Consider the following 22851-nt stretch of genomic DNA (forward strand, 5'->3'; position numbering starts at 1 on the left):
CATCTTGTGGACTTTTCTGGCCCAGGAGCAGGGTAGAAATGCCACCAGAGGAATTTACTGAGGCTCATGGTACGTGCACACGCCTTCCTTGTCCCCTGTTCAAAGATCACAGCTCGAAGGAAACTCAGGTGGTGCTTAGGGACATGGTTTGGTGGTGGGTTTGGCAGTACTGGGTTAATGGCTGGACTTGATCCTAAAGGTCTGTTCAAACTGAAACAATTCCGTGATTCTGTAAAAAGCTCGGGATAACAATTTTGTAAATCATTGTTTGAATCAAGACCGATCCATTTGCCACCAAGGTAAAGGGACACCTGACTGATTTTTAGTGTGTTTGACCATAGGACACAAATTTAGGGGTCTTGTGCCTCGAAACTTGTGCTTTGCAGCCCAATGCAAGTCTGATTTCAACTGAGATTTTCACACTGCTTTAGCAGCCCTTTTCCAGAAAGATACACCATTTTCTTCCTTGCCTGAGCAAGTGACAGGACGTGGCACAGCAGATTGGAGACTCTGCATATCGTTTAAGGCTTTGCTTCTGTTAAGATCTAGAGCTGCAGATGTTAAAATCCTGCTGGCTTTGGCATGGTTTAGCACACCGAGTTTGCCGTGGCAGCGTGCAAACACTGTTCAGTTTTCATGGCAGCACATCTCACCAGCCTGGCTCCTGGCAAATACTTCATGAAGGGCAAGGGGTTTGCTGGATTTCACCCAGATCTCTTTGCCTGGAACTGTGGTTCCTTCTGTTGCCTCTAATGAGCTACACAGAGACCTGCTGGTCCTGTGTGCTTGCTGGAATATTCATGTGACACACCTGTACATAAATGCAGATGTACCCAGATGAAGGGTACAACTGACACTTGTTAGGAAAAATAACCAAACCATAATACTGATTTTTTTTTTTTCCTAAAACTGTCTCAAGAAGGGCAGTTGTAGATGCAAATAAACTTGGCCCGGTTTTTGTAAATAACTAATGGATGTAACAACATGTTACCAAAAGTAATGAATTACAGGATGGCATTCCCATTTTACCAAAAAGTTTTAAACCCACTTTTTTTCCTCTGAAGCTTTTGAATTATTAATTTCTGTGGCTGTATACAACACGTTATCTTTTATCTTTCATGTATATTTTCCTCATCACATCTTAGACTATCTATTTTGCTCCTTGGTGTACAACACAAATTCATTGTATGTTTTAAGAATCTGTTTGGAAATCCTCTGTTACTTATAAAACATACTTATAAAACTATATTATTTTGTTAAATTATTTACACAGAATATTCTTATACCAAAGAAGTTAGAGTAGAAAGCATAGCTGTGCTTTAAATTCCAGCATATGAGTATGCCCAATCTTAATCTCACCTTGTGAGCTGGAAAGAAATTTTTTCCTCAAGCGTGAGTTTTAGGTGATGCTGGCAATGTGAGTTTTAGCTGATGCTGGCAATGTGAGTTTTAGGTGATGCTGGCAATGTGAGTTTTAGGTGATGCTGGCAATGTGAGTTTTAGGTGATGCTGGCAATGTGAGTTTTAGGTGATGCTGGCAATGTGAGTTTTAGCTGATGCTGGCAATGTGAGTTTTAGGTGATGCTGGCAATGTGAGTTTTAGGTGATGCTGGCAATGTGAGTTTTAGGTGATGCTGGCAATGAAAATTTGGAGCCCTTTGATGCCTGCTGTGAGGCTTTGTGCTATTCTAAAGCAGCCACACCGAGGTGGTGTGGAAACACCTTCTCTGCTCTGCAGGCTCCTCTGCTTGTGCCCTTAACTCAGGGAGGGGTGAGCACGTTCAGAAATTCACCACACAGGGCTGGCAGTGCTGCAAGTGCTTAGGAAAATAAAATGTGTAGACTTTGGTCTAGTTCTCCTCTTCCTGAAGTCAGCAAAGGGTGTTCCTGCAGGCAAGCACAGCAGTAGCAAGTTGATAAATCGCTTTTAAAAATTCCGCTTCCGTTCTTTAAATGACCAAATGGTCAAAAGGCTGGAGCAGGGCTACACCTAGGAGGAAAATGTTAGGGGAGGACTGTAAGGCAAGTGAATGATTTATTGCACAGTCTTAAGCAGCTTAGCTGCTCTTTCTTGCTAGCCTAGCCCGTGGTTGGGATATTACATACCTTGCCTCTTCCGTTTCCTTGGGAAAGTAAAACTCTGCTCCTGTGCATTCTGAGTCTCATATTAAATGAAATAAAAACCAGCTGTGCATGAACAGATATGCAAGTGAATAAGAATTATTTGAAGGGTGGGGACTTAGCCACCTTTTATTGCCTGCAAAAGTACATCTGTGAGCAGGATCCAATTAATTTGATGTAATGTTTGGCTCATCTGTCCCAACAAGGCGCTGACAGGCAGCGTGGTGAGAGCTGCCACGGTCTGCTCCGCATTTCTCTGTGCCAGGTGCAGCAGGGCCAGCCTGAACAGCAGCCTGCTGCCTGCCCTGGCCTGTGCTGGGATCAGGGGGCATGATCCTGCAAGAATTCCATTGTCAAATACAGAGCACAGCAGGCTCCATCCCCATAGCTGCCATGACTTCAACCTTGTGCCCACCTATAAAGCCTTTAGTGATGAATGCAATATTAATTTAAGGCCATAACTTCGACCTTGTGTATATCTACAAAGCCTTTTGTGATGAATGCAGTATTAATTTATGGCTGTATGTTCATATATATTCCTCCATAAAAAGAAAAAAAAAAAAGTAGCATGTGTAATTCTAAATTTAAGATACAGGGGGAAAATCTTGTGTCCTCAAAGAGAAACTGGAAAAATACTGCAGTAATGTTACACACAATGAACTGCACAGAAATCCCAAGAGAAATACTACTGTAAACTCCGGGTCTGGCTGCTGCTTTAGCATCATTTCTTAAAGCACACAGTATTTGAGTTTCCAGATCTGCTAAAGTTCATTTAAACACATTGTTTCATTTAATCTTTTTCCCCTGGTGATGTCCAACTCCCACAGCTCACGAGGCTATTAAATAAGCAATACTGTATTTATCATTAATTTACATATACTGAGTGTTGAGAAATAGGAAAGATTCTGGGTCTTTTCAAGAGTTTTGTGAGGGACTTGGCAATTTCATGTTGAACTCTGACTGCCCTGCAGTGCACAGCCCAGAACCTGCTGCTCTTTGTGAGGTATCTGCCTTGTTCCTTCTGTATTCACCACAAACACAGGGGTACAAAGGCAAGCACACTCTGCCAAAAGCTTGCCAAAGTGCTCTCTCTTCTGCTGTGCCCACAGCATCCTCTCCTGACATCCATGTACAGTCATTTGGCTCCCAGTGGAGATTCAGCTGGGTCACTGCTCTGCTTGTAAATGCCACAGACTTACAGGAGTATTTTAAAAAGTGCTTGATGGGTGCACTTCTCCATTTGAAACTGCCTTGCATTATGTTCTTAAAAATGATTCAAAACTGTTCATCTCCTAATGCACACAGTGTATCAGCAAAAAGAGAATAATGTGTGAAATTCAGGCTGAAATTCGTAGGCAAGAGGCCCGAGACATAACTGGTGCTGTGAACCAGAGCCAGTGTAAGGAAAGGCTTGCGCTAAGGCTTGGGCTCATTCCTGCTTAGAACTGATGGCAGGAGGGATGAAGAGAGTTTTTCTCCAGGGCACATACTAACTGCATGCAAGAAACAGGCATTGATGTGTACCCCTCATCAGCTAACCAACGCTACCAGCTTGTAAAAACACAACAATTACTGGCTGATTTAGAAATATCCTCATGGTAATTTCATTTCACTTATTATGCCTAATGGATAGCTAGATATTTGCATGAAGTGTGTGTGGCTTTTTGCCTGAATTGTTAATCAGGTGATTAAGTGGTAAGTGAAAGTAGTGCATCCAGATGACATTAATGCTGTTCCAGTCCTGGATGCCTCCTGAACCAGTCACAGCAAATTATCTGTTTGAAACGTACTTCTCCTTAAGCTGCTCATCTGCAAATCAAAGCAGGGCTGGTATAGGCAATCTACTGTGCTAAGCCACCTTTCCACAGGCTTTTTATAGTGCTCTGACTACAACAGTTGTTTTGTTTTGTGTGTATGACCGTGCCTGCTGCTTCTCACCACAGACACAGCTGGAAACTGCAGGCAGAAGAGCTTTGCAAAATGTCATCCAGACTGAAATGTATGCAGTAAGCTTGAGCTTTAACTTGCAGGAAACCATTTCGTGACACTTTATTACTTCATGAGTTCTTCTGTGTGTCCAGATCTGGGGCCTCCAACACAAGAGAGATGAACTTGATGGAGCATGTCCAGAGGTCACCAAGGTGCTCAGAGGGCTGGAGCACCTCTGCCATGAATTCAGGCTGGGAAAGTTGGGGTTGTTCAGCCTGGGAAAGTTGGGGTTGTTCAGCCTGGGGACTGCTCCAGGGAGACCTGGCAGCCTTCCAGTCCCTGAAGGAGGGTTACAAGACGCCTGGAGAGGGACTTCTTGCAAGGGTAGGTAGTGACAGAAGAAGGGGAAATAGCCTTAGGCTGAAGAATGTAGCTTTAGACAAGATATTAGCAAGAAACTCTTTATTGGGAGGGTGGTGAGGCTCCGAAGAAGCTCTCCAGAGAAGCTCTGGACACTCCATCCCTGGCAGTGCTCAAGGCCAGGTTAAATGAGGCTTTGAACAGTCAAGTTTAATTGAAGGTGTCCCTGCCCATGGCAGAGTGTTGGAAACTGGTTTATCTCTAAGACCCTTCCAAGCGGAGCCATGGTTCTGTTTCTCTATGGGTGCTGGCACAGGATGTAGGAACATCTGCTGGCAGCTGTGACACTCCCGTCCTTCAGGCCCTTCACCCTGGGGATGAGCTGAACAGCATGAGCCCTGACCCTGTGTCTGCATGCGCCTTTCGGCTCCTGGCACCCCCCTGCGTGTCACCCAGCCCGGCTGGTCACCCACCCGGCCGGGGATGGGGCAGGGGATGGGGCAGGGCCGGGGATGGAGCAGGGGATGGGGCAGGGGATGGGGCAGGGGATGGGGATGAATCAGAGCCGGGTGTTCACCCGCCCGGCTGGGGATGGAGCAGGGGATGGGGCGGGGGATGGGGCAGGGGATGGAGCAGGGGACAGAGCAGGGGTCGGGGATGGAGCAGGGCCCGGCGACAGAGCAGGGGCCGGGGATGGAGCAGGGACCGAGGCGCTGCCCCATGCTCGGCCCGGAGCCGCCGTGCCAGGGCAGCGGGCCCTCCCCGGCGGGAGGCAGGGCGGGAGGAGGGAGGGAAGGAGCGGGAGAGCCGGGAGAGCGGAGCAGGAGCTGCCTCAAATGCTTGAAATAATTCCGCTTCCGTTCAGAGCCGGGAACAGCCTCCCACGGCACCGGGGCTCGCAGCTCCGCCGCAGCGCCGGCGGCCGCTGGCCCAGCATGGCAACCTCCCCGCAGAAATCCCCTTCTTCCCCCAAATCCCCCACCCCCAAATCGCCCCCCTCCAGAAAGAAGGATGACTCCTTCCTGGGCAAGCTCGGCGGCACGCTGGCCAGGAGGAAAAAAGCCAAAGAAGGTAAAAACGACCAGGTTTGCATATTTCCTGGGAGTTACCTTACTGGGGGGGGAAGGAGGGAGGAGACAGGGGGAGAGGAAAAGGCTCTGGGGAGCAGAGGAAGGGGCTGGCGGCGGAGGACGTGCGGGGTGGGGTGGGCAGGGAGCGGCGAGGGAGGAGCCGCCCCGGCCCCGCCGATCCCGGCACCGCGGGGCCGCTCCCGGGGCCGCCCCCGGCAATTCCCGGAGCCATTCCCGGCCATTCCCGGGGCCGCTCCCGGAGCCGCCGCCGGCAATTCCCGGAGCCATTCCCGGCCATTCCCGGGGCCGCTCCCGGCAATTCCCGGGTTCTGTGTGCGGGAACTTCCGGGGCCGCTCCCGGAGCCATTCCGGGGGCCATTCCCGGAGCCGCTCCCGGGGCCGCTCCCGGGGCCATTCCCGGGGCCATTCCCGGCCATTCCCGGAGCCATTCCCGGCCATTCCCGGGTTCTGTGTGCGGGAACTTCCGGGGCCATTCCCGGGGCCATTCCCGGCCATTCCAGGGGCCGCTCCCGGAGCCATTCCCGGCCATTCCCGGGGCCATTCCCGGCCATTCCAGGGCCATTCCCGGGACCGTGTGCGGGAGCTCCGGGGCCATTCCAGCGCCATTCCCGGCTTCTGTGTGCGGGGCCGCTCCCGGGTTCTGTGTGCGGTAGATCCCGGGTCCATCCCCGGGTCCATCCCCGGTCCCGGCCGGGCGGGCCCCGCGGGTCTGGGAGCGCACGGGGCGTTTCCCGGGGCAGGATTTGCCTCCGCAGCCGCGATGTACACACAGAATTCCGGCTGTGAGTGCTGATACAGCCTTACACACACACATACAGCTTCACACACACACAGAGCCTCACACAGACACATTCACTCACACACACACACATACAGCCTCACACACACACTCACACACAGACAGTGCACACACAGTGCGCACACAGACACGGACACACACAGACACATTCACTCACACACTCTCACACACAGACACACACAGACACATTCACTCACACTCACACACACACACTCACACACAGTGCACACACAGTGCGCACACACACACACAGACACACACAGACACATTCACTCACACACTCACAGACACACACACACTCACACACAGTGCACACACAGTGCGCACACACACACACAGACACACACAGACACATTCACTCACACACACACACACACACACACACAGTGCACACACAGTGCGCACACACACACACAGACACACACAGACACATTCACTCACACTCACACACACACACTCACACTCACACACTCACACACACACACACACACACACACACTCACACACTCACACACACACACACTCACACACACACACTCACACACACACACACACACACACTCACACTCACACACACACACACACACACACTCACACTCACACACACACACACACACACACACTCACACACACTCACACTCACACACACACTCACACTCACACACACACACTCACACTCACACACTCACACTCACACACTCACACACACACTCACACACTCACACTCACACACACACACTCACACTCACACACACACACACACACTCACACACACTCACACTCACACACACACACTCACACTCACACACACACACACACACTCACACACTCACACTCACACACACACACTCACACTCACACACACTCACACTCACACACACACACTCACACTCACACACACACACTCACACTCACACACACTCACACTCACACACACACACTCACACTCACACTCACACACACACACTCACACTCACACACACTCACACACACACACTCACACTCACACTCACACACACAGCCGGGTGAGTGCTCACAGCAGATTCTCCTCTAGCCAAGCCCAAGGCTGCACCGAGCGAGGCCAGCCTGCTGCCGTGTCTGTGCCTGTGAATGAATGCCCACCCCTGCTGAATTTGCCTGTGTGCAATCCCATGGGTGACACAATTGGAATTTCACCTCCCTCACCCATCGCTTTCACAGCCGAACCGAGTTTAAATACGATGCCAACAGAGCCAAACAGTCGCTTCAAATCTTTATCAAGCAAAAGTCATTGCTCACAAATGTGAGGAAGGGTGTCCACACTGCCCGACTGTGCTCGCATTATTCAGCTTTTCCTGGTCATTGCAGGTGGAGCAGGTGTGGATGAAACAGGAAAGAATGACAGCTCTGTTAACTGCCTGCTTTTTAATTTGATTTTGTTAGAGTATTTGTGACTGTTAGCAGCACTGAGCTAGCAACAGTTTTCCTTGATGAGTCCATACTGTAGGTATGTTCAGAGAGCTTTGAGTGAGCCTGTGCCACTTTGGGTATGTCCATTGTATTGTCATCATTGTGTCACTATTAAATGCCTTTTTCCTTAGTGACAGATGTTTGAAGTCACAAATCTCCAGCGAACTGCTAGAGGCAGCAGTTTCCTGGAGAGTTGTTTACTTTTATCCACAACCTTGTAACTTACAAAAAAAAAGTATTCTGTGAAACTGTACTTCTTCTCGTTAATGTATTACATTTATTGATTAAAACCTACCCCTGCCATCTCATTATCATTGTCTATCCTCTTGAAATTCTGAAACTGCATTGGCCTTGTCTTTTGTGTTTCCCAGTTTTCTAAGGTCTATCTAAAAATAACAGTGGTTTAGAGAGTTGGGGTTTTTTATAAACTTTGTAAGGACTGTTATTTGCTGATGGACAAAAAATGTATTGTGTTAAATTCACCTTTGTATCCTTTTTACTTGGGTGTGGTTTTGTGACATTTCTCTGGTGGAAGCAGATAGAGAGATGAAATTGATAGTATGCTGTCTTACCCTTCTGTTTATTGATTTATGGGTTTTAACACATTCAGATGGCTTCAGCCTTACTGTGAAGCCTGTCCTCTTCCTATTTTTTTCTCTACTAAAAACAAATACAAATTTTCAAACTATTAATGAGCATTGTTCCTTGCTGCCTGTGGCCATGTAGGCTCTGTCTTAAGTTGTGCTGATTTTTTTGGGGTTTTTTTTTGGTGGGGCTCCAGGTGTTTTTTAAATTCCTAGCTAGGAATTTCAGAGGTCAGATTGTTCATCCAGGATGTGAGTTTTGGTGGGTTTTTCTCCTGCTTTAACCAACCTGTGTCAGGTTTCCAGCGGAGGAGGGTCTTGGTTGTAGAAGTGCACGTGGTTATTCAACTGCTTACACACAGGATGTACTGGAAAATCTTCAGTCTATGTCAGGATAAATAAGGGACAGCTGAAAAATTCCAGGTGTTTCAGCTGGTGTAAATTCTGCTGTTACACAGAGGACAGAAGTGTGCTGATTTACTTCAGTGCCTTACCACAAGGGCTAAGAGCTGGTGGTTTTTAATAAGGCAAAAATGTTTTAACTCCTGTAGGGACTATGCTGGTTACACTTCACTGCCATCTCTGCTATATATGTAGTTAACTGTTGTTACATATGGGAGTTTTGTATTTATGTCATCAGCAAGTGTTTTGATCATTATCAAAATTACATTTTCATATATTGCAACAATACAGCCAGTGCCAGAATGCTTCATCATGAAGGAAAATCCTTTAGGATCTCAAGTGACTTTATGATGAAGAGTAATGCAGATTATTTCTGAAGACAGTAAAGTTTAGGTGTAGCAGAAATAGTTTATAATACAACATAAAATGTGACTTCAGTATTGACATTAATTTATATGCATAAATATATATAAAATATATAGCAAACCTTTGCTTATGAATTTCAAAGTTCTTGGCAATGGTAAGAGGTCCATCAGAAGAAGATGAAGTAGAAGTGAAATGAATTCCCTAATATCAGAGCACAGATTATTGACCAAAATAAATAAAGAGAGTAACCTGAGATACTTGAGGTATCACACATGATGTAAGCGAGGATTAGTCATACCGTAAGACATATGTTAATATGGAAAATACATTGCCATTAAATGTTAGAGAGTATTTGATAAAATCTGGAATTTGGAGCTCAGATTTGTTTATGATGTCGTCTGTCATGTAGAGCCTTAGTTTGGTTTTCATTACAACATCTCATCATTGCACCAGTGCTGTAATTCAAGGATGAGAACATTGTACTTTGGGCTTCCCTGTGAGAGCATCTGCAGCTGCATCTTTAAGTGGAATATACTGTCTGTTGAGGTAGCAAAATCTCAGATTATTAAATATGTTTGGAATTAATTAAATTAGCTTTTTGGGCAGTGAGAGAATTGTGAACTAAGCCTAGAATATTTGACAGCCTGTCTGCAAACTGAACTGCGGCGTGCAAAAGTGATTTGTGGTTTTTGGGAAGCTTCCATCCCTTTCATTGCTGAAGGGCATTTAAGGACTGGCCACCCCATATATGCTAGTGAGGGATCCCAGTCCTTATCTATCAGCAGTTCAGATAAAAAGGTGGAGCTCATCATTCGAGCAAAAAACCCCCAGAAATTAGACTTTTTGTGAGCTCCTTGTAGTAGTCTGTACTGAGTACTAAATGTGTCTTTAAGCAGATGTAAGAAGAGAACAGAATGGCCTTTTTAAAAAAGGTGTGTGTGGGGAGGATGGTGAAAATCTGATTAATTTTTCATGGTGGGTTTAGTAGGGTCATGTGTGATTGTCCTCCTTGAATTTTCCTGGCCTGGCAATTAAAACCACAGAAAATTGGCTGTCCCTAATGGCTTACCTTAGTGGAGAATGTAAAGAATTGGCCCCTGACACGCTGATAAATCTGTGACACATTTGGGAGCGGAGAGTGAAGTTCAGAATTGCTTAAATTGCAGAGGAGCAGATGGGAAACAGACAGCTTGGACCCGTGAATTTGGTGGAGAGCAATTGTATGGGCTCAGTCAGTTTTCCAATTGATGTGACATCAATTTCAGTAATTTGACTGCTCTTCTGCCTAGTTTATTTGGGACTGATGGGCAGGAGAAAGAATGAATTTTCTGCTGTCCTCCACTTACAATATTTCTTCTTTTTGTGTATGTCTTGTTTTGATTTAATTTTGGTACGTGGGGTCACAGTAGGCAGTGTGCCTCCCTGTGTGCCTCAGGGAAGAGTATGTAAACAGTGTAAAATATTGTAAATTCCAGTGGTTTCTGATAATAACCTTGACTTTCTTAATCGTTACTTCATGTATTTTATGCAATAATCCAAAATCAGAAAATTCTAAGAATACATGGTAAGAGTAAATGTAGGGTGATGAAAACTTTTCAGGTGTTACACATAAAATGTTTGTGTTTCAGCAGTCCATGAGTAAAATGCTTTGCTGTGTGACTCACTGACAAAAGATCACGCCTTGGTCTTGCTCTGGGCCTTTTCCTATGAAATAAATTTATTTCTTGGTGTACATGAAGTGTTCTGCTAGATTTCCATCGACTCATTTTCTTTGGACCTGTTTCTGCAACTTAGAGCACCACGATTGCAGGTTTTTGTGTCAGTAGGTGTTTGTGCTTGTTTCTTGTGTGAGAGATTCTAGGCTGGCTGAAATTCTCTGCAGGCTTTTCTTTCTTCTGCTCTTCCCTGGTGCTGCATTTAAAAGCAGGAGCTGCAAGGACTGATCTGTGTCCCACTGTCATATTTGCTAATGGATGGCACAAATGATGAAAATGAACTGCTGGGTGCTAATTTCATACTAGATTAGAGTGATGCCTGAGAAGGCTGACCCGGAGCAGAGGCTGCACAGAGCTAAGAATAAAGCAGGGATTTATTGAAAGGCCTCCAAGGACACACCTTGGGCAGTAAAGGAGCCTGGGCTGCACCCAGGATGGACCAAAAATGGTCACAAAATGCACAACTGCTCACAAGGCCTCACATTTTTATAAGTTTTGGTCCAGCTGCATATCGGGGCTCATTGTCCAATTAAAGCTTCAGGTTATGGAGGTTAATTAATTAAGGAATTAATTAAGGAAGTTAATTAAGGAATATGGAGTCCCATCCTTGTTTTCTCTCTCCAGCCCAGCGTTGTCTCTGCTTCTGGGCCTGAAACTTGTAGTGATTGTCCTTGGTACCAAGCTGGAGAAGGAATTGTTCTGTCTGCCTGCTGTGTGAAGAGAGCTCACTGACACTGAACATGAAGCTCAAAACTCCACAGCTGGGCAGCTCAGCATCTGAAAAATCTGAAAGCTAAACCTTGAGGCATCAGGAGGATGGCATGTGGTGTCTCCTGTGGAAAGGAACACTTGGAAATGCTTTATTGTCACTCTTACCAATGCTTTTCACACTCTGCCTTTCACTGCAGCATATCAGTCCATCAACCCTGGGCCTCCTGGTGCCATCAGAGCAGCTGAGCAGCTGGATTTGCTGTCTGACATTAACGTGTGTCACCACCAGCCTCACACCCAGCAGCCAGAGCCTGCTCAGGATTCTCTCCCTGCATTCTGTGCCGCGTTTCCGTGTCCCTGGTGTGCCTCACACACGGCTGATGTGACAGAACCTGTTGGCACCACCGTGGGAGCAAGCACTGCCTTGGAGCAGGCTCTCTGAGTAGTAAAATACTTCTCTTCTGTGGAAGGGACGTGGACAGACAGGAAGATGGAGGGGAGATCTCTTGCTCTGTTGCCATTTCAGTGCTTCAGGCCTTGTGAGCTGCCCAGGAGCACCGGGGTGGTGTTAGCGTGCTTTGGAGCCAAATTGTCAGGGGATATCTGGGCAGGCCTGTGGAAGGGATTGCTCGGTGGAAAGGAAGATAATTGCCTCTGAAAGCTGAACACCCACCTGTTGCAGGGCTGGCCCTGCAGATGGGCACAAATGTGAATGACAGCTCTGCCCTGCTTGGGGCTGTTCGGCATCTGTCAGCCCGTGTGGAGCTTTCTCCATCCCCCTTGGTTAACAGCCTCTGGCTCCAGCTGCTTCAGAGAAAGACATGAAAATATCGGGAATGAGTTTCCAAATCTCAAAAGTAAAAGATAATCCTAAAATTATTCTTAAATCTCATTGTTCCAACCAAATATTTGTGCAGGGCCCAGTCCCGTTATGCTCGGTCCGTGTGTTTCAGGTGCAGCTCAGGTCTGCAGGAACCTGAGTGCCAGGTTTTGCCAGACAGGTTTCTGGGTGTACATCCAGAGTTACGAGTGTGTAAAGTGAGCCTGCTCTCTGTGAGGTGCAAAGGGCTCGGATCACATATGGGATATGTTGAGGTTCACAGAGCACAGCCCTGCCAGCCTTTGTGTGCAGAGGAGCTGTGCTGGTGTCTCACCGTGCCTGCAGCGAGGGGATGTGTGTGAAGGGAACTCAGGGCCGGGCTGGGCAGGATTCATTTCTTCATGAAACTTACTGCTGTGGGGGGTTCTGGATGCCAGAAGTGGTTTTTAAAAGGATTGGGGGGTGAGGGCTAAAAGTGGGTCTGGGTGGATCTTGTGTGTCTCCAGTGACTCCAGTGGCCACTTGTGAATCACACAGGCCACCACAGACATCTTGTGTTCAGAAATTATAAAATACCTGTTGTGACATCTGTTAGGATTGTGAAGCTGTTAGGAAGATTATACAAAATTCTGTCGCTTTGCCCTTCCCTGTGTTGTAAAGAAGGCATTTCTGCCAGGTACCAGAGCCCTGGGCTTTGATCTCCTGTTCCGACCCAAAGCAGCCAAGAATTCCACTCTTCTCTGACCTGCACGAGGGCAGCAGAGCCACTGAACTCCATCTTTGCATTTGACTTGTAAAAGCAGCCCAAATGACGTGGGCAAGTCAGCTGCTGCAGAAGTATGCCTTTCATTGCCTCACTTTTTCCCATTGCAGTAATTCCTTCATCATCGGAGCTGAGGTTTCAGCTGAAACTAAACATGCATTGAACAAATGGTTGAAGAGCCTCCAGTGCTTTCAGACTACAGGATGGAGCCATGGAAAAGAAAAAAACCCACAAAACCAGCTAGGGACCAGCTCAGCCTGATGCACCTTTGTTTCAGTGCTAATTTTTTCTTTACATCTCCAGATTTAAAACATGCATTCCCTTATACCATCCTCATAAATACATATATCCAGTGTGCAGTGAAGGTGGATATAATAGATCCAATATAAAATAAATAAATATAATGTTGTAGAATAAACATGAGGTACTCAACTGAGAATGAAGTTCTCATCCTCAGTGGAGTGAACTGTCAAGAGAATCTGAATTTTACAGCCCTGATGTTTCCTGTAGCATTTAAAGGAATCTGCCCTGAAGGTGAGAGAAGATCTAGAGGTCTTCTTTTCTTAAGGCTGTGGGCAAGAGAAAAGTTCTTTCTGGATTTGATCACTGCTTGTGTGCTGTACATCTTCTGAAGCCCCTGACCCTAAAGGCAGCTCCCTGAAAGTACAGGTGTGTGCTTCTGGAAGTCTCCCTTGGACAGAATCTCCAGGATGTATCCTAATTCTCATTTTCTTTCTTTGATGCCTTTCACAACCATTAAACGATGCCCTCCCTGCAGATCAGATAGTTTAATACTGGGCTTTCTGCCTTTCTCATGGACATTAAGATAAGGACAGTCCAGTTAATAACTAATAACCACAGTTCTGCAGTCTTTTTTCAGCAAAATGCTGGTGTTGCTGGGGGTGAAATCAGCAGTTGCAAGGACAATTTGTGAATTCACTTCACTTTGTGAAGTGAAACTAGAAAATCAGTGGTTGAGGTGTACCTAAAATCGTGTTGCTTTTCCATCCACTGCTTCTGTCCTGTTCCTTTTCCTCTCCACAGCAGTTCCTACTGAAAGAGAGCTGCTGTATCCGTACCCACACTGTTCCATCAGCTGAAGCTCAGCCAGCCCCAGGAGGAGACCCCTGCCAGCCAGGGGACACTGTCCATGGTGCAGGCAGCGCTGGGCTGGCAGCAGTGTTTGACATTTTGCTCCAGAGAGGATGAGCTGCCAGGCAGGATTGTTGTGCAGTGCATTTTCCCTTGCTGCTCCTGGAAATGTGGGGCTTGGCTGGGGCTGAAGGTGCAGCTCTCCCTCTGTGTGTGTGTTCCCTGTGCCTTCTCCAGCTCGTGGTAGCTCCTGGCTGCTTTGGAGTGGGTGGCTGTAGTTGGGGCACTGAGTAGCAAAGCCTTGCTCTCCACATGTTTCCTCATGCATTTTCTGCTTGCTGTGTAATACTTGCTAATAGATAACATTATTTGGCTTGACCACCCTCGTCCCTGTTGGAGCTGGGTGTGCTTGTGTGTGTGTTGAGTGCACCAGTGAGTTAATTCACATTAGTGACCAAACTGAAATTGCAAACAAAAATGTCTTGGACCAAAAGCAAAATCAGATCAATAGCCTTTTGTGAATTCTTAGTCTTCTCTGCAGCTACCCCTTGAAAAGCTGTGCTAAGGCCAGGGAAAACCAAGGGCCAGGAAAAAGGCAGGGATGTGACTGGTCAAGAGTGAGTTGTACTGGCAGAGCTGTATTAGGAAGATTAGCCACCATCTGTTCACCCAAATCCTGCACCTGGCTCTGGACTGTGCCACTGTTCACCAAGCAGTGATCTTTCTCAAAATATTAAAGAATTGCAGGGTGAAATTACAAGGCTCTGCAGCCTCCCAAATGCTCTGGTTTCCTTTCAGTTTTGTAGTAGTCCATGTGAAATAATTGCATGTGGTGCTATGAAACGTTCTTAGCATATATGTGGATTTAATACAAAACTGGAGAGCACATAGGTCCTGACTTGGCAGTGCTGCTTTCCTTTTAGTCACTGCACTTCTCTTCCTGACTTCTTTTTGATCTGTGTGTCAAGCAGCACACAGTGTACCACGGTTGACAATATGTTACTTTTTCTTAGATAATTATTTTTGCGAAAGAAAACACCTGGAATATGAATTTCTGTGAGTCATTTGTGGTAGTTTCAGTCATGGTTAAGTCCCCTGGCTTCTCTGATTCCTGCTTAGCTTAGAGCTGCTCCTGTTCTCCCAGTGGGGCCGTAGAGCAGCGTGTGGCTCTGAGCCAGTGGTGGCTGATATCAGTCCGTGTTCACAGAGAAACCTGTGAAATCCCACCTGGGAAAAGGGACCTCAGGAGGAGAGGGGCTGCAGCAATTGTCAGTGAGCACTGTTCCCCATCAGGAGCTCTGGGCAGGGGCTGAAGGGTGTGGTGGAGAGAGGTGCAGCTCCAGCCCAGTAGCGACTGCCCAGAGATAAAAATACAATCCCACACTGCAAAAGCTTTGAAAGAATAAAAAATTCCAAATTCAACCTAAACATTATCATTTCCTGAATGTTCCTTTAACATAAAGTTCATGATTTTTCAGTGGAATAGGTGTTCAGAAGAAGGAAAAGTCTGCCACCACATCTATCTGAATGTCCTCGGGAGGTAGCAGCTCTTTTCCACGAGCCATTTTTCTTTGGTCATTTTCATGAGGTGCTTTCCCATGTTCACATCTACTAAAAATCCCTAAAACTCCGTGTTGCCAGTGATACTCCCTTTTCAGACAGCATGCAGGTAATGATTGCTGGGTTCTTTTCTGTGAGGACTTAGCACTCCTGCTTCCTAGTGCAGAGGGAAGGTTGAAGTTGTTTCTGGTGGCAGGGCCATTTCTGGTTGTCAGAGGTGCCTGTTGGTGTGACAGTGCTGTCCTGCCATGCACCTGCATCCTTTAGGCCATGGCTGGCTGTTCCCCTGGAATTGCAGAGGTGAAGGGCTGTCCCTGGGTGACCTGAGCACTGTCCTGGCCCAGGGACAGGTGTCACCCTCAGCAAACACACAGCAGAGCACCGTGCTGCAGGGCTGGGAGCTCAGCTCAGAATTCCCCAGCCTAAATTGCTGTGTCCTACTTACCCACCCGTGAGCTGGACTAATGAAAGGGAGAGTTTAGACAGAGAAGTACTTGGGGTGCATTTAGTGGGAGAGGAGATGTTTTCTTTTGTATCTGTACAGGTGGTCCTTTTGAAGCCAGCCAAAATAAGCTTCCTCACCTGGGTAACGGCCTGAATAGGTTGGCAGGGTGTGAATCCATTTTCAACACATGTAAAGAAAAGTGTAACAGTTTGCCAGTGCACAGCCTTTCATTTATTTTTTTTTTTTTTCTTAGCAAGATTTTTTCTTTGGTCATCAAGTTAGGCTGAGGCCTAATTTATTTATTTTTTTTTTTAACCGTAGGCAGTTCTAAAGTAGCAAACTATTAATAGTGAATTATTGGTTTGGAAGAGCACTAATGCACAGGGAATTCTAGAGCAAACGAGGCAATGCTGTCAATGGTTCAGATTGTTCTTAATTACAATAATGGCATTATAGGAGCTGCAGTTGCTGTCGGGCACAAAAGAAGATAATGATAATGTCAGAGTGCTCAGAGTAAATGCAGTATAATGTATTGCAGTGCTGAATTCAAAAGATGATGTGCCTAACTTGTCGTCAGAGTGCATGAAGAAGAAGAATGGTAAAAGGTCAGAACGCTTTTCATTGTAACTGTAGTTCAGGGGTTTGGATTTTGTGGTTTGTTTGGGGTTTTTTGTGGCCTATGCTTTCAGGCTTAAGAAGAAATGTCAGGTCTCATGTGTTTACATGATAAGTATTAATTTTATTAGAAGGTGCGATCACATCTGTCCTGCCCACTTGGAATAAAGAGCATCACTCTTGCTTTGAGAAGGAAAGGAAATATCTATTGGCTCAGTACCCTATATCCTCAACACATTTGATATTGATCCTGTCAGAATAAAAGAACTGGAATATGGTAGATTTGGCCCCAAGTCAGAATTTGCCCCCGTAGCCTCTGGAATTACGTCCAGACCTATTTGATTCATGCAATCCCTATTTTATAATGAGACCAAAAAAATTCAACTCTGACTTTAGGCGTGTTTGAAAGCTGCATTTGAATCTCATGGCTAGAGGCCAAATCTGAGCTGCAGCACTTTTAAACATTTTTATGCTGTGCACTCAAATTCATTACTGCAGAGCAGCTCGTGGTCTCGCATTCTCGTCAGTGCTTTGTCATAATTCTCGTTCATACGTAAGGACACGAAATAAACTGGAAAATAGTGGTGGCACTCCTCATTATACCACCAGTGTTCAGAGGGGCTTCGTGTCTTGCATAACTCGTAAAACCTTACTTCAGTGCTGGGTTCAACTGGAAAGAAAGTAATCAGCACGCAGCTGATTTGCAGCTTTAGTGTTTTGTTCATTTTTAACTGACTTGAAGCAGTTAGCCACAAATAAACCACCTTTAACCGATTTGATACGGTCGCTCCCAAACGAAGCGGTTTGTGCAGAATCGGAGTAAATGTATTTTAGGAGTAGCTGTGCCATGCAGAAGATGCCAGTTTTTGCTCAGCAGAGGGTGGGTGCAGGTGCTCTGCAGGGCACAAGGTGGCTCCAGCTGATGAGGAAAGCCCGAGTGCCAGGGAGGAGTGCAGGAATCGGCTGCTGTGCGTCAGAATGGAGCTCAGCAGTTCTTGTGTGCACGCCTGGCACTCTGAAACGAGCTGCATCTCAATGGCCTGGAGCACAGAACCGTGTCTGGCCTCACACCTGTCCATTTAGATTGCATTTGGGGTCGTGGATTTCGTTTTTGAAGGAGCTACCCCAGTGGGTTTTACCAGACATTCTGCTTTTGCCCGGGTGAAAGGTAATTATTCTGAGCAGAGCAGCATTCCCAGGGTTAGCTGTCGGAATAATCAGAGTTGGTGCTCACACTGAGAACACAAATATAAAGTGAGCGAGGCAGAAGCTAGGACAGAGAATGAAAGCTCATGAGAAGAGGTTGGGGTTTTTTGATTTGGGTTGTTTGGTTTTTTTTTGGAAACGGTTGATTATAATTTAATGGCTAGAAGAGAGAACAGAATACACTGATAAGAAAAGCCCATATTCTAAACAGACAATCAGAAATGCTTTGTGGCAGTTGTTGGTCTTGCCCCCTGTAAAATGGCATTTTTGTTTTCTTAGAAGCGAATTGCTTGTCCATTTCAATTTGCAGCACAACATTAGCTGCTGACAGTCTGCCCTTGCACAGAACATCTTCTCCTGACTGAAACAGCGGAGAATTTAAAGGTGAGATCAGAAAAGGAGAAATGTTTGTTCTCCCTGCACCATCTGCTTGGGCAGCTGAGGCAGAAAAGGTGAATTGATTTACTCATGTGATCTTCCACAGGCACAGAGGTGGAAGGGAGCAGTGTTCTCAGTTTTGTGTTTAATCTTGCTCCATTAGGCAGCCCGGTGCCATCCACAGTTTTTCTTGGTTTTTTAACTGATGAATGTCCTGATACAGTTTAGAGTTTTATATGAAACTTTTTTTATATATATGGTTGGGGTTGGTTGGTTGGTTTGTTTTTATATGTGAACTAGGTAGAAGCTTCCTGGGGTTTGAATTTTTAAATATGCTTTACATACAGTAGCAGCAGGAAATATATTAAATAGATACATGAAAAAATAACATTTCTAAATGTGATCTTTGACTCTATCCCAAATAAGGAAAGTTTGGTTAAGAGGTTTAAGATGTTTTACTTAATAACAGTCTTTCTCAAAGTAATGTCAGGTGTTAAAAAAAATTATAAATCTAACTTTGCTGTATTATTTATTTTAAAAGTATTGAAGTGTATAGTTTTCTTCTCTAACATCTAATAGTAAATACAGTGAAATAGATTAGGTACCAGGGCTATGTAGAGTTAATGCTGAAACAGTGCAAAGCACCATTTTGACTTAGTAAATTCATTGTATTTTCATTTTTACAAATGAATTTTATCCAAAGTTAGCTGTGGGCATGATTCTAATTAGTAGCTCCCCATATTAGATGTAATGCCTTTGTTCTTCCTTCAGGCAGAATGCCCTTTAGGGTCAAAGAGAGTTTTGCCTGAATAAGGAATACAACAACTGGCTGTGGTTTTAGTACATATAGGGCCAGATTGTGGGTCAGGGCCAGCTCCAAGTGCACAGCTCCAGAGAGTCCACAGCTTGTGCAGAACAGGCACATCCTTCACACTGTAGAGATGGTACTTTATTAACATGTCAAATACAGAGGAAAAAAAACCTGACAGTTTTGTGGCTGCTCAGAATCTTATTAGCACGTCTTGGTGTTTTGTGTTCCTGAACTGAAATGATGCAAATATGTCTTCAAAAACATTTCCCTGTTTTCATGAGAGAGCGAAGAAAATAGAAGTCATCAAAAATCGGTATTAAATACTCAAATAGTTTGGCCAATTAATAAATCTGCCGTTGCAGAATGGAAGGTCTGTGGGCTGGAGCTGGCTCTTAGCTTAATGTTAACTTACATTTAATTAGCCAGACCAGATGGAAGCTGGCTAAGCTTCGCATGAAGGCTTGTGGGAGAAAGACATAATCTTCCATTTTGTCAAAGGAACTAATACCACAGATTAAAGGTCGGTGTTCTTTTCACAATTTAAAGAGTGGATGCACCGTGGCTGAGAGCAAGGAACAGCAAGGGCACTGACAAATGAGCTTAACCCCTGGATGACTGGCGTACCAGCTCCGCTTCATTTGCTTCCCCAGTTCAAACCGTGGGTCTCCAGTTCCAGTGATAAACCCCAGGGAGAGCAGAATGTCTGTAAATGTTATTCTTTTGTCAGGGAAGTAAGCTGTATGTAGGCAGTGGCTAGAGAGATGGAGTTCTGGGGAACGTTTTCTTACTCAGTGGAGTAAAAACTTGGCGCTGTTCAGAGGCTGAGTGCTTGGGATCAGTGTGACAAACCTCTTAATTCCCCAGCTAAAAATGAGCCTGCAAGGAGGAGAGGAGAGGAGAGGAGAGGAGAGGAGAGGAGAGGAGAGGAGAGGAGAGGAGAGGAGAGGAGAGGAGAGGAGAGGAGAGGAGAGGAGAGGAGAGGAGAGGAGAGGAGAGGAGAGGAGAGGAGAGGAGAGGAGAGGAGAGGAGAGGAGAGGAGAGGAGAGGAGAGGAGAGGAGAGGAGAGGAGAGGAGAGGAGAGGAGAGGAGAGGAGAGGAGAGGAGAGGAGAGGAGAGGAGAGGAGAGGAGAGGAGAGGAGAGGAGAGGAGAGGAGAGGAGAGGAGAGGAGAGGAGAGGAGAGGAGAGGAGAGGAGAGGAGAGGAGAGGAGAGGAGAGGAGAGGAGAGGAGAGGAGAGGAGAGGAGAGGAGAGGAGAGGAGAGGAGAGGATTATGCCAATTGTTTGAGCATTTAACCAGTCTTTGGGGATACTTCCCAGGGACTTCAGCAAGGTGGGAGACAGTTCTCTCTGGGGAGAAGGATAGCACATGTACAAGAAATAATACAAACTTAGAATTGCTATGAAACATCATATAATTGTGCAAAAAACAAGGTACCCTCAGCAGTAAGTAATAATTATTAGAGCTTTGGTCTGCCACCTTTGTCTCTCAGTGGAAATACCTGTGCACAGTCCAGCTCGGGATAGGATGCTGGGAAAGAAGCACCTGCTGTTTGAGCCAGGTTTGTGCCTGTGTTCATGTTCTGCAGTAGGGAATGAAATACCTGGTGGAGTTTCTCTGCTGGAAACCTGTAGAGCTGCTAGGTGTCTTCTGAACACCCAAATAACACAGCAGATCTAGGTGCTTGAGTTCCACAGCCATAGCCACTTAAATTCCCTCAATGTGTAAAGTGCACTGGTAGTCACAATGTATTTTTAAAAACTTAAAAACTTAAAAACAAGCCTCTCAAAACATTCTAGAGCTTGCTTCTACATTTGGCAAAGTTTTTTGCTAGCAGACCACCTTGCCTAGATTGTTGCACGTGGACTTTCCCACAGTGGCCACTGCCCATTTGATGTTTGTATCACTGAAGTGGAATCCCTTGGATGAGATGGGGTCAGTTCTTATAAAGAGATATCTGCATTTTGCAGGTCTCAGTTGTTAAATTGTGCTTGCTGGCAGTCCCAGGAGAGAGGGCTGAGGACCTGATTGAACATGGAAACCATGGAACTGACCTGTTTATGATTGCCTTGTGTAGATGGAGGATTGGTGTGCTGAGGTGAAAAAACCTGTGCTGCTGTTCACTGTAACTTCTTTAGAATGTGGGTAAACACAGGATTCCAGCACCACACTCTGCAAGGTGCACAGAGTAAAATAACTAATTTTAACGTGGAAAGCTCTTCTACTGTGTCAGCTGAACTGGAGAGTTGGAATCCCACAGAGTACTTAGAGAGCTGTATGCACATGCATTTATGTTGATGCTTTCATCTCTTTTCTCATTTTTAAATAATTGCATCCTGGGGACGGAAGAATTATTTTACTAGTCCCTGCTTACTAGACCACATTTATCTACAGTTACCAACTGGTGGTGATGGAGATACCACAGTTATTTTCCATTTTGAGTTACTGACATATTTCAGATACCACTCGGGGACCAAATATTTGAAGGGAGTGGTAAATTTTAAAATCATTGTAGCTGCAAATGATGGAATTAGCATTTACTTATGAAGCAGCTCATTTCAGCTGTCATGAAAGCAGAGAAGTGTAGGAGTAGGTAGTGCACTTTTGGGAGAGGTGTAGGTAGTAGGAAAATATTTCTTTTGCCTTCCTTGTCAGGTAAAACTAACAGTGCACATCAGAAGTCAGCTGGAGGTCTCTGAGAAATGCCCTTGTGGTACAGCCAGCAGGATTTGTCCCAACAAGCACATTTGGAGGGAGCCTTTCTGAGCAAAGTCATTCGTGTACCTTTGATAAGAGTGTCAGACATCTCCAGGTGAGCACCACACTCAGTTTTGTAAGGGCACGAGTACAAATTCCGCCTTCATTAAACTGAGAAAAACCCTGTTGGAATCAGAAGAGTTTGGGAGCTGCCCTTTTCAGGGAAGTACTGTGCAGTATGAAACTTGCCAAAAACTAATGGATTGTTTGCAGGAAATTGGAAGTTAAAGTGCATGAGTCAGTCTACTTCAAGGCTGAACAATTTCCACTGAACTTAAATAAGGAGTGCCAAAACCTAGAGACAGAACAAGCAGCTGCAGCGGTTTTCTTCAGTTGTTTCATCTGGGCACCGTCAGGGGTTTTATGTTCAGCAGAGCCCTCCTTGTCTTTTAGTTCTCCAGGCTTTAAAAGTGTTACACACGTTGTTGTTGCAGCAACCCAAGCATTTCTGTCTTTGCATCAGAGCAATTACTACAGAATAGGAATAGAATGTGCAGTCTCAGGGATTTCATCTGCAGGAAACGACTGCCCACTTTTGTAAGGACAACCAAAAAAAAGGAGAGGATCATTCTTTTCCTCAGAAGTGATACTTGTCAGCTTCACACTTCTGAAAATAACTTCTGAAAATATTCAGGCCATTTACTTCCCGGTGTGCACAAGGATTTCAGTACACCTAATGAGATATCTCAAACATTAGATGAAAGGCAGAATCATTCTCAATAACTGTGATTTGTGTCAGATTTGTGCCCAGAGCATATTTGTTCAATAGACTGCATTTTACCTGGATATTAAACTAATCTCTTTGTAGGAGTGCAGGAAGGGAACGAGGTGTTTGTGTATAAGCAAATGGCTCAGATTTCTTTAATTTGAATTAGTTAT

At 45.7% G+C, this 22851-nt stretch overlaps 1 protein-coding gene across 1 annotated transcript in view; it reads left to right on the forward strand.

The window, feature by feature from the left end:
* The first annotated feature begins 5271 nt into the window (after positions 1-5271).
* The window catches only part of PARVA (parvin alpha), a 62867-nt gene continuing 45287 nt past the window's right edge, over positions 5272-22851 (forward strand). Inside the window, exon 1 of the mRNA XM_005531561.3 lies at positions 5272-5481. Within this exon, the coding sequence (XP_005531618.1) occupies positions 5346-5481 (136 nt within the window). The 5' untranslated portion in view covers positions 5272-5345. The remainder of the gene's footprint in view (positions 5482-22851) is intronic.

Source organism: Pseudopodoces humilis, chromosome 7, assembly GCF_049639895.1.
Source record: "Pseudopodoces humilis isolate 2021_Gansu_Grassland_sample_001 chromosome 7, ASM4963989v1, whole genome shotgun sequence".
NCBI lineage: Eukaryota > Metazoa > Chordata > Aves > Passeriformes > Paridae > Pseudopodoces > Pseudopodoces humilis.